General features: G+C 42.1%; 1 protein-coding gene across 2 annotated transcripts in view; it reads left to right on the top strand.

Moving 5' to 3' along the window:
• B2M (beta-2-microglobulin) overlaps nt 1–9,279 on the top strand; it is a 44,835-nt gene extending 35,556 nt beyond the window's left edge. For both annotated transcript variants that reach the window (XM_069244146.1, XM_069244145.1), the window contains exons 3-4: nt 3,461–3,509; nt 8,686–9,279. In XM_069244146.1, coding sequence (XP_069100247.1) covers nt 3,461–3,474 — 14 coding nt within the window. In that variant the 3' untranslated portion in view covers nt 3,475–3,509; nt 8,686–9,279. The remainder of the gene's footprint in view (nt 1–3,460; nt 3,510–8,685) is intronic.
• Nucleotides 9,280–13,665: the final 4,386 nt, after the last annotated feature.

Raw genomic sequence — 13,665 nt, 5'->3', positions numbered from 1 at the left:
GCAGGAGTTAGACCCCATACATTCACTTTCCAGGTCTTCCTGCCCATGTTTGGAAAAATAAGCCCTGGAAAGGCATTGTATTGAAGAGGCCCACACTGCTGCACATAAGTACTTTATTATAGTACCTGGGAGGCTAACTTTAAAATCTCAAGAAAGACCAGTTCAAATCACAGGGTTCAGTAGCTGACAGTGCATGTATGACTAAAGGAAAGTAACCTGCCGATCACTGCAGAGGATGAACAACCTGGGTCTTGGGGTAAGTTATTGTCTGTGGCATCCAGAGTCTTAAGTTGAAAATAAGGGCAAATTGTGTGATCCTGGGGAAATCAGCAACAGACCTCTGTCTCATCTAAACAAGCATTGGCAAGGTTTTGCCTGTACGAATTCTTTTGGTTTGGTCAATGTTTTTAAGACATGTAACACAGCACTGCTAGCTGCTGTGCAGCATGTCTTAAAATGTCAAAAAAGCACTATAACGTGGCCAGGATTGACTGTATTGAAGTTTAGCGTTTTTCTTTTTTTAACTTTAAGACATGCTGCGCAGATTATTAGAAGTGAAACCTAATGGCTTTGCTATTGTTAGTTTTCACTATGAGTGGTATTTTGAGAAGGAGCTGTGTGTTTGTGACCTTGAAAAAATTCAGATCTTTGAATTGTTTTCTTAGGGTAAGAAAATATCGAGACAAAATCTGTCTCCTTTCTGGAATGGAGACAGACAATACATATCTCTCACAATACTTGGTGTATCATTGCAGGTATCAAAGGTATGATTTCCCCTGTTTCCCTTAGGTTACCTCCTTTTCTTTTTTACAGGCATTTAGAGATTTTATTTTAAAAAAAGTAAATAAACGCCCAGCACAAACAATCAAGACTAGTTTGTGTTTTTCACTGTGTACCAAGCATGCATCGCTTGGTATTGAAAACTCTAATGACTATTGTTGGAAATGGCCATCTCTGCAGGGTCACCCCCCAAACTTTTCGCCTTTTCGCCTCCTATATTTTTCTGAATTAGTTTTTGTTGACCTTAGGACACTTTACCACTGCTGACCAGTGCTAACATGCTTGTGGTCACTCCCCTAAACATGGTTTGATTGGCATATACCTGATTGGCATATTTAATTTACTTGTAAGTACCTTGTAGAGTGGTATACCATATATCCAGAGCCTACAAGTTAAATACTGCTAGTAGGCTTTCAGTATTTAATGTGCCACCTACCTACAAAGCCCTCTAAAACTTGTCTCAACTCTGCTATTACAGCCTGAATGCAGTGTCACACCATCATGCCGACATAGCACTTAAACCTCCTTGCCAAGCCTTAAACTCCTCTTTTTTTTACATATGTCACCCCTAAGGTAGGCCCTAGGTAGCCTATATGGCAGGGTGCTGTGTAATTAATAGGTAGGACATGTACTTTTACGTTTTACATGTCTCGGTAGTGAAACACTCCCAAATTCGTTTTTCACTACTTCGAGGCCTACCCCTCCCATAGGACAACATTGGGGATTCCTTATACAATTACTAAGTGAGAGGAGGCGGATATGTCAAGTTTGGTACCTATGGAATTGTAATGATTAACTCTATTCAATGGTAAATTTGGATTTTGCATTACAATTTTGAAAATTCCTCTTTTAGAAAGCTAGAGCCAAGGGATTGGGTTTGTTTTAGTCAGCAAGATTAGACAACATTAAAATGAAGAACAACAAACTGTACCTAGGCATCGCATTTTGGACCCCTCATGATTTTGGGATCTTCTCAGGACCAAGACCTGGAAACAAAATGTGTGCCAAGTTGGAATTGCTTGTTCCTTCCATGTTCGATTTCTTTATACGCTAGGCGTTTCAAAGTGTGGAGTCCCAAATTCATCGACAATCTAGTACTATGAAGTTGTTGAAGTGGTTACTGGATATAGGGAACCTGTTTGTGAATAAGGGTGCCTGCTTTGGTTTTAAGAAATAAGGCGCTTTAGCCACTTGTGAAGTTTCAATGCAGGAGTATTGACAAATGAGATAAATAGGACACTCCTTATGTTAAAAAGGTGTGAACTAGAGCATTTTAATTTGCCACAAACTGTTTAATATCTGGCAAACATGTTACAAACTGTCAGATTCACAATTTGTGTTCATAATTTGTCTGTGTATGTGGTAGGTTTTCCAAATTCATTAACGTTTTTACTATTGGTGTGTCCTTCCAAATTATGTGTTAAATAAGTAAAAAAAAAATGTTCAAATATATACTATCAAAAAGTGTGGTCATGCTGATTACATTTCTTGACCACAGGTTAATAATGCATTGTGTTTGTCAACTGATGTCAGACAAGGTACAGTTTTTTTTGTTCTTACTTTGAGATAGTTGCCATTTTCCAGTCCGTAGCACTTTGTGTCTGCAGCCTGTCTTGGGTCACATGTCTGGGTGTAGCTGAGAGACTTTGTGAATTCCTCCCAAACAGTCACACAATAGTGGGATTAGCTAGCCTCAATGAGCCATTAACTGGCTCAGCGGGGCAGGCGGAGCTGAGCACAGCCCCACTTGCACCTGATTAGACTGTGCCCTGATCAGAGCTGGAATCCTTGATGGAAAAAGTCTCCTCTTCAGCTGCAGAGGCCTCATAGAGTTCTTCCCCTTCCTCCTCCTCGACATTCTGCTGCACGAAGATGTCCGGTGTTTCCTTGACCTTCTTGCGATGCGCCCTTAGGTCCCATAGGGTTTCTTTGATTGAAACGATTGTCAGTCCTTGTAGTCTTCTTCCTTGTGAGCATGAGACAAGTACAGGTTGCCAACCTGATGAAGGTCAGTCCTCGGGTAAGAGTGTGGCATCTAGGATAGAAGTGGAACAGAGTTAGTTCATTAGCAGCGCATTCTAAGTCAAAGCAGATGAGATGGAAGATAGGGCAGGAAAGGCGAGGCCAAAGGCCATGGTTGGAGCACGTTGAACCAAGGAGTGATAGTTTTCTGTCTGTGCAATATCCAAAGGTGGAAATGCTATCAATAACAATACAGACCAATGTAAGGGTGGATTACAAACCGAAAGGAGCCTGAAATGGTCTCCAACTGGAGTGTAGTAATACAGTCCGAACCACCAGACACGGAAAGAAAATAACCGAGTTGATGCCAATGCGCATTATTACCAAGATGAGGATTCACTTAACCTCATGACTTGAAAGACTTCTTCAAAGAAAAACAACTTGCACACATCCACACCCAACACTAGATGGCATGAGTATGCAAAGCATGTGAATCTACAGGACTACATGCCACTAACAGATGCTTACACGGTAAGTAACATATTCCTTTTATCATATTAATTGAATAGAGGATTTTGTTTTCTCTTCCCAACACATCTCTACCTCCCTTTTGTGGTAATGCCACTTAATGTGGTACACTTTAAGAAATATGTATACATTTTTCAAAATGTTTATCATTTTTTAATGTCTACCTTGGTTTTCTTTCTCTATTTCACAGACCCCATGTTGTGAGGCCTTACAGCAAATCAAGTTTGGTGGAGAGATGAGTAAGTGGCTTTGTTAAATGCAGGTTCTGCAAACTAGCAGCAAAATGTGCTCTACCTTCTATCATTTCTGAAAATGTATTTTTAGGCTCCAGCATTGGACCATAGATTGACGTGCTTTCAGCGGTCCCCAAGGTCCTGGAATGCATGCCGGCTGGGGACAGGTGTCTACTATTTTATAAATGTGCAGAAACTCCACTTGTTTTGATTGAGGGCTCTAAGTGAGCTTGAGATGCTACCGCAGAGCAAATTATTTTTACTGCATCCTTTCACCATGTGGAAGAATACTTTGAATCTACATTGCTCCAGATTTTGGATTCTAGGGTGCAAGAGGTTTAACTTGCCAATCACTCTGTACCTTGCTGCTCACCAAATCCCCAGGCCCAACACTGATTTTACAAATTGACTAGTTGTTGTTGACCAATTATTTAATCTGGTGATTCATGATTATTTGCCACAGGATTCCACTTTTGGAAATCTTATTCAGGTTCCTAAGCTCAATGTTGCAGACCAGTGTTATTCTAGTGTGTTTACACCACAAGGGTGTTGGGACAAAACCGCTGACTGCCCACGCCTTAATATGTTGACAAAAGTTGCTAGTATAACTTTAAAAAAAGGCATATTTTTTACTCTGGTAAGTATGTATTACTGGTTCAGTTTCTATAGCTCGAGGGTCTAAAAGATTATAGTAGTTGCTATTATCAACGTTATATTGTAGTGTAACCCAGATAATAAACAAAAAAAAAACAAAGCTGCAGTAGCTCGCAGTGTGTAAAAACATCCAGAAAGACTCTAGCTTTTCTCTATATAAGAAGTGCTAAACAAACGTCCCCCCTGCTTGTCATAGTAAGATAAAAAAGCTGGGCAGATGAAAGAAAAGCGACATTCCTTTTTTGTTGCTATAAGCAGCTGCTTAAATTATGCTCCATTACCTCACCTGCCTTTCACCTCAGCTGCTGGCACTGGCAGCAGGCATTCTGACGTCAGAACTTGACAATAATAATTTATAGTAGTTGAGTTCTGGTGTCTTTTCTTTATAATCGGTGACTGTGTCTGTCACTAATCGCTAATTATAAAGAAATTGGAGACACGGACTTATACAGTGGTTACAGAATTGCATGTACTATATTATGTTATAGTATATTGTTACATTGCCTTTATTTAAAAGCAGTCACAGACATTGTGGTCTGCTTATCTCAGCAGGCCACTATGATGGCTGCAATGCATTGTGGGTCGCAGTTTGTGACCTACTTCATTAATATTCATGAGGTAGGTTGCATTGAGGGCCATTAGGCATCTGTATTTTGCAATCCAGCCTACTAGGACAAAGATTGGTTTGCCAAATAGCATACTGCTCTTAGGTTTGTGACCAGTGTATTGTACATTTGGCCCTTGGTCTTCAATTGTTTTAGTTGTACTGTCCCGTATAACTATACAACATAGACTGCTAGGCTTTTGTTATTGTCCCATGGAGGCTTTTGAGATTCTGGCTGTATTTTAGTTTATATGGGACTGGACTTCCCCTGGTGTATTTGTCTCAGGTTTTTAGCCAGTGATGGCTATTTAAGGGATTAGGTAACCATAGAATAGGATGATTACTTGGCTGCTGGTGGCCTGTATGGTCTGCATTTTATCACCTTATCCAGGCCCTAACCCTGGTTCAGGGCTTCATATTAGTTTAGAATTCATTGCAGGTATCCCACTTTGATTCTCCTAAATCTGCCCTGTCCAAATATGACCTTTGGGTTCTATGGACAGAGGTCTAAGGCTGTCACAAGAACAATAAGTCAGTGTAGTAGGACTGCAGTTTCTTAGGAATGATCATTGGTTCATGTGGCACTTTTGGCATGGAGTCAGGGAATGTCTAGGTTAGTAGTTCCATGAAAAGAGGTCTGGGTTGTCCCTTCGCCTGACACTTGAAGGGCTGCTCCTTAGGCTGAGCCCCATACATTGATGCCACACTATTATTTGCAGGTGACAGTGGTGATGGCATCTAGTTATGGGTTTGGTGATCTCCAGTCATTTATACAGTGTTGCTTCTTAGTTAATTCTCCATGCATTTGCAGTATCTCATGCGTTGGTGGGTTTTGGTGAAGAGGGCATTAGGCTATAGTGTTCCTTCTATGGTTGAAGTAAGTACTGTGGTGAAGAAGAGGGTGTGTTACTTCCTAATAGCTCTCAATATTCCACCTCTTTCTTGTTACTCCTTATGTTGTATTTTGCCTTTTGGAGGTGTGATGGCTTCAGCATGCGGGGTAGCTCGGGTAATATTTAGTTTGCATGATGGTGGTATTTACACACTATATTGTTTTACATTATCACAGTCAGAATATCAGCGCAGTACATATCATGTCAATATAATACAATATACAGTACAATATAAACGTCGAAATAATCATCACCGTTGAGTTAATAGTAAATGTACCTTGTCAGTGACAATACTTCTAGAATTGATAGTTATGATACATGCGTAGCTTGATATTTGTGGGGTCAGTGTGTGACATACCACCTTTGGCACTCGTGCCTACACCTGTAAGGGGTGTATGGGCTCGTTGGTGGCGTTTGCTTTTTCCAGCAGCAAGTAATGCCCGCCTAGAAGATGGGCTTCATCTTGTAATTGACAGCTGGTATGAGGAACAGTTGGACATGGAGTAATGAGGGCAACCCGTTTGATTCAGGCACTATACACAGATAATTAGTTCTTGCTCTTTCCCTTGTGTTCTTCCCCTTTTTTTGGAGTGCTATATTTTTGAAAGGATGGTTTTGCTTTTAATCCATTTGTGCTCTCCCTCCCATTCTTCCATACTCCCCCACTCAACTAATAGCCATAATAGAATTACTGCCTTCTGGAGGCAGGAACAAGTGCTTCCCCAGACGGATCTTGTCCATAAGCTTATCTTGTTCCCCATTATTAATTATCCAGCTTGTGGGAAATCACTTATTTTCTTGCTGAATTTTACCTCTGTTCAGTGCTCATGTTTTTTTCTGTCCCCAGATGTTAAAATTTCTCACCTGACTTTGCCTTTACTCAGTCCCTTTAACTAATCAAGCTCCACCCTCTTGCACTCCTCATTCTAAACTGCATAATTCAAATGACATTTTCTTGCGTTTGATTATTAATTTATAGAATCTATTATTTGTAACAAAAAACTATAGAGTAAAAAGCATTAAATGTTCGTTTATTTACAAAAGCTCCTCGTTCAGTACAAAACTAAATATCTAGATATCAGGCTATGGACCCAATGTACTATGCTCAGGTGTGGCAGATAGAATCATGCAGCATCTATGATGCAACCTCAGGGGATATTTGTGCTGCAACAGATGTGCTAATCCATCACAGTGCAAAAAATGACATTTGTGCTTCAGCAAATCTTACCGAATGTTTGTGAATGCAGAGACAGAGGCCTGCTAGGGACAGATGTCAATTTTTCCATTTATATTTGCAAAATGCTGATATTGCAGCCCTTGCCCCTTGTGGAAGAGGGGCTGAAATAAAAAAATAAAAATCTGTGATGCAAAAGGACATGGGAGAAGATGAAACGGTCCCCTGTACCATTTTCTGTATTCCCAGTGTCCAGAGCTGCCAATCTCAAAGCAGAATCTGTCTCTGAAGGACAGCTTCCACTTTATGAAGGGAACCCCCCCTCCCCCCCGAGGTGTTGCTATATACACCATTGATAAGTGTCATTGTGAACTGCTAGGAAGGGGATGTACCCCTTTTACACCTTCTTTGCTTACTTAATCACAAGATTAGTGATTCATAATGTCTGTTCAATAAATACATTGTGGATTTGCCATCGCGCAGCCAGCATTTTGGTGGACCACATGCTTGGCGAGTGCCAAACACTCTTAGTACATTGAGACCAATAAACCATACATGAAAAAAGTGCTATTTATATATTCTTCGGATTCTGACTCCAATCACTGTAACATATTTTGTATGTAGCGCTTTGCCTCACTGTGCTATATTTAAATGTAGATGTCGCCGCCCCCACGTAGTCCTGCGGATGTTAGGACAAATACTTCAGCTCTATAATTTTTCTTGGAGAGGACTAGATGTCGGGTGAGTTTCAATAGTGTTGTGGGACGTCTCTACATTTTTAATTTTTAATTATTAAAGTAATAAGTACATGTGAGGCTAGTTCAAATTTCATATTTGACCTGGTTTGTACAGCATCCAAAAAAACTAAGCGTCAATATTGCTAAAATGTATTCACATCACATTTCCCAAAAATACTGCATTTTATTTTCACAAAAGCACAACAAATATTACATATTATAGAACAGGCTGGTTGCCCAACCCACTGAGCTTGCTGTGGTTATTCACAAATGGAATGCCGTTGGGTAAACACGTTTTATTTCACTTTTTCCGCATAACTGCACATTATTTTTTGATAAAAGGTTCCAAGCTATGCGTTCATCTTAATATTTACTTTTTCATATGAGTACTAATATGTGATTTAATATCACAGTAATATTCGGTAGGACTACAGATGAAATAAAAGCTGAGATACTTTGGCCCATATTTATACTTTTTTTGCGCCGCATTTGCGTCATTTTTTTACGCAAAAGCTGCACAAACTTGCAAAATGCAAATGAATTTTGTATGTTTGCGCCGTTTTTGCGTCAAAAAGCGGCGCTAAAAAAAGTATAAAAATGGGCCTTCGTTTTCCTTGTACTTCATGCACTTGGAATCGCACACTTATTTCGGCAGGATCGTTTATTGAACCAGCCTTTACCAGGATGCAAGCAGAGAACCTGCTCTGATCTCGCACACCGGAGGTGGCACTAGCCCTAAGTGCCAGGGGCAGAGTTTGTGACCACTCTGGGCAGGGGCTTGTGACTTCCAGAGGCCGGGACAAGCGCTGCAGCAGCCTTGACCATCACATGCTGAACCCTAGGACTGATAAACACTGTCTTAGACTATGTATGCCTGGGTTCGGTCATACACACAAGCCTTCACCCCCACATGACATATATCACATCCCCGTCACTCACTCCTGATAGTGGTACAGTGTCTGCTCCACCCCACTTACCACACCGAAATCCCTCAACTGGGAATGCGGAACGTTTTCTGATTTAAAGCTTAAATTAGCCGATTCTCGAAAGCTCGGCAGTACAAAAGTGCATAATTTGCCATCACAGCTTTGAATAATTTGTTTCTTCCTTGTTTTTTTAGGCACAGCTTGAAATTATCTGCAGTTTATTCTTCTTGAAGGCTTGAGGTGGCCTTTCTGTTACCGTCTACCCTGGTGTCATCCCTGGAGTGTTGTCTGAGCCACATTCGAACGCCATGGCTCATTTGTTGTCAGCTGTAAAAGGTGCAAACAAAAGTGGCAGCTGCCCTGGAGAATAAAGGCTTTGTCGCTAAATTGGCAGTTCAGGCACACACTTTCTTTCAGCCTCCCAAATCAGAGTTTTCTTGTTATGTGTGATTTTCTGTTTTCTGTGTGAAGGCTGTGAGGGCTAAAGTGAACATGTCCACCCCAACCTGCAGTCACCTCTAAACTGTCTTCCTCACCCACTTTCCAGATTAGGATTGGTGATTGTATAATTGTTTTATTTTACTGCATTTCGTTATTGTTAGATTTGTTAATTAACACTTGCATAGTGCTCAAGCTATGTCATTATGACGTCACAGCACCCTTTGGTAGAATGGGATATGACTTTTCAAACCTTAAATTCTTTTGTGTGATGCATGCTTATTTTGCAAATTAGAAATTATTTGCTTAAAATATAAACAAAATCTCTCCAAAATAAAAAAGAAAATGTATTTTGTTTTTTTCTTGTGTGTAAAACCCGAGCTTGTAATTTGTATAAACGACTCTATTTTTTTTATTTAGAATCATGTGCTTGTGTGTGTTGCTTATAGGTTTATCCATCTAGAAGGGTGCGGCCTAATTTAACAGGTGTCATTAAACTACAATGTTTTTTTGTACCTTATTTCGTAAATCAAGAAAATACATATTTGTTTCCGTGAGAGCCGATCCAATATTGTGGTTTCTTGTGAGGGAGATAGCAGGGGTGTCAAAAGGTGGTGGCAACTTAAACATATGTGTTTCTGGCAATTCACAGCAGAGCAGGTTATTGCACGTGGTGTGATGTAGACCCAATCAAGGACAAACCTAAGGCGTAGGAGTATTAGAAAATCAAATATATCATAATATTATTTCACCCAACAAAGGTGGTCTTTCTTTTACTTTGAACCCGCCCCTGTTCTGTAGAATGCCGAAACTTTGATCCAAGTTCTTCAGCCTTAAGTGTACCAGTGCGATAAAGTCACCCAGTGGTGGTGGTGGTGGTGGTGGTGGTGGTGGTGGTGGTGGTGGTGGTGGTGGTGGTGGTGGTGGTGGTGGTGGTGGTGGTGGTGGTGGTGGTGGTGGTGGTGGTGGTGGTGGGAGGTGGGAGGTGGGTCGCCAATGGAATATTTGTGAACAGTTGAACATAAAACCATTTACAGCGAAAGCGTCGCAAAACAAATCAAAATAACCATTTTGAGAAACTCAAAATGACATTTCCATAGCAGATGTAAACCTGATTTCGGATCATGTTACATTATGAAGAGCATAAGGGTTAAGTTTGGTTCACCCGGATCCAAACAGTAGTTTAGACTGTAAAATGACTCAAAGAAAGAACTACAACACAGACTTTATCAATGTGCGCTCTGAAACAACTGTCCTCTGACACTTTGGGGGCAGGTTTACTAAATCAGAACACTGCATTGCGACAGGGGGAGAGAGCAGTGCAGAGCCATATTTCCTAAATCTGGCCTGCTGCAGCCGTATTTCCCTGCACTGGTGCACAAACAGGTTGCCTAGCATTACCCATACCTTTGCACCTTAGTGCAAAGGCGTGCGAACGATTTCTATGGAAGGTTTATAACTGAAAGGGGAATTTTCCAGTACAAAATCCCATGCCTATACAACCTTTCAGACTGTACAGTCAGCACACTTGCAATATGTGAAATATTGGGAGCAATACAAAGATTTGTCCAACTTTGCCCCTGCCCCAGAAAGATATTATTTTTTAGAGAAGTCTTCATTTTTTGGAACTGTACCTTGTCTAATAAAGTCAATTGGACTTTGCATAAAAACCATGGGTAGTTGTGCTGAAAAGCCAATCTGCACCTATGCAATGCCCCCTGGCACAAAGTAGCACAAAGCGTTATTTGCAAGTGCAAAATGTTTTGCGCTGGAAAGTTAATACTCTAACAAGGCATTGCGCCACTTTTTGTGACATCGTGGCGGCGCGAGTGTGCCAAATATGTCACTTAGAATTCCTCTCCCTCACAATTAAGTGAGAAAGGAGCTTAAAAAATATCCTCATAAACACTTTCTTTCAAAACATGTATTCCATTCCTTACACACGCCCTTAAATCCCGAGCCTCCAGAATACAAATGCACACCTCTCTGTATTAAAATGGTAGAGCTCCATATTTTGCCACCTCTCTTGTACTGTGCTATGTACATCCTCTAGGGCTAGGCTTATCCAATAAAAAAAGCTGTAGCAGTGAGAGAGTACCAGAGCGATTCTAAAAGAAGCAGGAAATTAATTTTTCATACTGCACATTGAGATGCAGATCATGGGGAAGGTCCTTGAGATTTGAAATGTCAGCTTACAAGGTCTCTGCAAACCTATTTGTGAACAGGATTGAGCTCGTGATAAGAGCATGGTTGCATTGTGGACCACTAACCCGCTCACATGGTGTGTCTAGCCACTGCCACAGTGAAAGAGGAGATGCCATGGCCAAGTGTGTTGATGACAAATCTATGAGATGCTGAGGAAGACACGGCAAGAAGATCTTTCAGTGTCGCAGGTCTCATTCTGCATAAGGCTATTGTCGTGCAGCTGTGACCTTCACATATGACAGGACGTTAGCCAGAAGTAGTAACGTTTTCGAGAATTCCAACCAGAAACTCCCAAAGTCTTAAGATCTCAACACAGCTTTGTGCACTGTTACAATGGCTGTCCCCAGGTGCTGCCAGTGAAGAAAGGCAGGGTAAAATCCTCAGCCTCCCAACTGAAGAGGGAAAATGGTTTGTGTTAGAAACTGGGCTATTAGTTGTGTGACCAGCACAAATAATAGCTCCTCAGTTGTCGTCAGTGGGAACCAAACACCCCATTTTAGCACTTGAGTCTCATTGGGTAGCGAAGCAGAGCAGTCTAACGCCTACTCAAGGGAGGTGTGGAGGCTAGGAATGACCAATCACTGGCACACAATAACAACACTCAATAAATATTTGTCCAGTCCGTACTTTTTCTTTTGAAAATGAGAAGTACATTTATTACACACACACTACTAAATACTACGCAGTAATTTACAAATTTACATTGGTAGATGGAACATACCGTAGTTGGCATTGGTCAACCACTGGTGTCCCCCTAGACAGGTAGCACAGACATACCAAGTGTGTTCAGTCATGATGTAATAAGGATATTACTTTGGCATGAAGCATTGTTGTAATTGCAATAATGATTGATCAATAAAACATTCAATCATCATGTAAACCCCCAACAAATATTTATCAGAAATAAACTTGGTGCTTGTTCATTCTTTGATACACTTGACATTAGACTGGAATGGTCAGAACAGCATTGTAATGTACCCATACACTCAGGCCCTAGAGAGTATAACTACATGAAAGCAATAGGGGGAAAACAATGCAGGGTATTTATACATTCAGCCCTTAGAGGGCATAACCCCATGCAATATCATTACAGTGTAATTACATTAAAAGGCATTACGGTATAACCATATATTCAACCGCTAGAGAGTGCAGGGCACACATTTTCAGGCCTTTCAGGCCACTTAAAATATTAATACAAACTAGGCCTCCAGAAGACAAACTATCTTAACTGTAAAGCAAAAGCTCCAACCACGAAAGAGCTTAGAAATGCCTTGATAAGTGGGAATGGTTATGATTTTGGGGTCCCCTGACCTTGGGTGGGGATCTACACGATGACCTGGACAGAAAGGGCATGTAGTGCTGAACACTTTGGTGTTGGTCCCAACATCCTAGGACCACCAAAAGCGGTTGATAATGCTTTTAGGAAGAAATGCCCAGGAAGGCATCATACGGTGAATTTGGCTAGTGCTGTGAATATTAGAACTGGCTGTCCCGCTGTGCCGGGAAAAGCTGTGCTGAAATTTTTCCAATGCTTTCTTTTTGACTGCAGCCTCGTGCCGTTGCCTTTCAGTTTTTTTCACCAAAGGGGGGACCCCCAGTGCTGTTTGGTGTTGGAGAGCAGTACGGGGAGCCCACCACTGACTGCTCTCGCCAGCTCTCCGCACGGCCCACACTCTGGTGTGTGGCCATGGGAGCCGGCAATCCTTTTGTTGTGTCTGCTTCTCACTCCCCCTAGACACGGGTATGGGAAGCGGGTAGTGTTGGCCCCATGAGGGTGGGGGTGCGGCAGCACTCCCCCTGTCCTCAGGGAATGCTATGGGCCCAGGGATGGGGTTCTGGACCCCCTCTGCACCTGGCAGTAGTAGCACAATGGTGCTCCCTCTTCCTGGGGATTTCGGGGGAGCACAGAGAGTACTCGTGGGCGGGGTCGGGGATGACATCCCAGCCTCTCCAGCATAAGTCCGCCTAGGGGATGGGGGTCCCCAGGCAAGAAAGGGGAGGGGTGCCACCCATGCACGGCCTCTTCCGCCAACATGATGTGGATTTCCTTGCCCCGTCCCCTGGGCCCTGGTCCACTCCAGGAGAAATTGATGAAATAGCAGCAAAACCCCATGTGCAAGAGTTCATAAAGGGGAGAGGAAGGTTCCAGAAGACGGGCAACTTTAACCAATCCTAGGGAGCCACATTAACCCCCCAACCCTCCTGCACAGCATTTTGGGACAATAAAAAAATGGCACCATCAAGGAACCACTGGTCACCTCAGCTCCTGGGGTCTCAGTTCCAGCCCTCGCTGACATCACTTCCAGAGACCTTCACACTAGAACTTCAAAGGCGCCCCCCCCCCCCCCAGTGGTTTGGCTCCAGTTGTCTGAGCACTCTCCTTTGTTCAGTGGGCTTGGGCAGGCCAATCCTTGGTACAGGGTCACAGCAGGGTGATAGCTACAGAGCATTTGTGTTGGGGGCAGCCTTGTTTCCTGTTGTTGGAGAGAATGTAATTACAGTACACAGCAGGGTAATAACAGGCCTGGGCT

This window comes from Pleurodeles waltl, chromosome 7 (assembly GCF_031143425.1).
Source record: "Pleurodeles waltl isolate 20211129_DDA chromosome 7, aPleWal1.hap1.20221129, whole genome shotgun sequence".
NCBI classification, from domain to species: Eukaryota; Metazoa; Chordata; class Amphibia; order Caudata; family Salamandridae; genus Pleurodeles; species Pleurodeles waltl.
The sequence above is the reverse complement of the archived record's forward strand: the minus strand, read 5'-3'. Positions and strand labels throughout refer to the sequence as shown.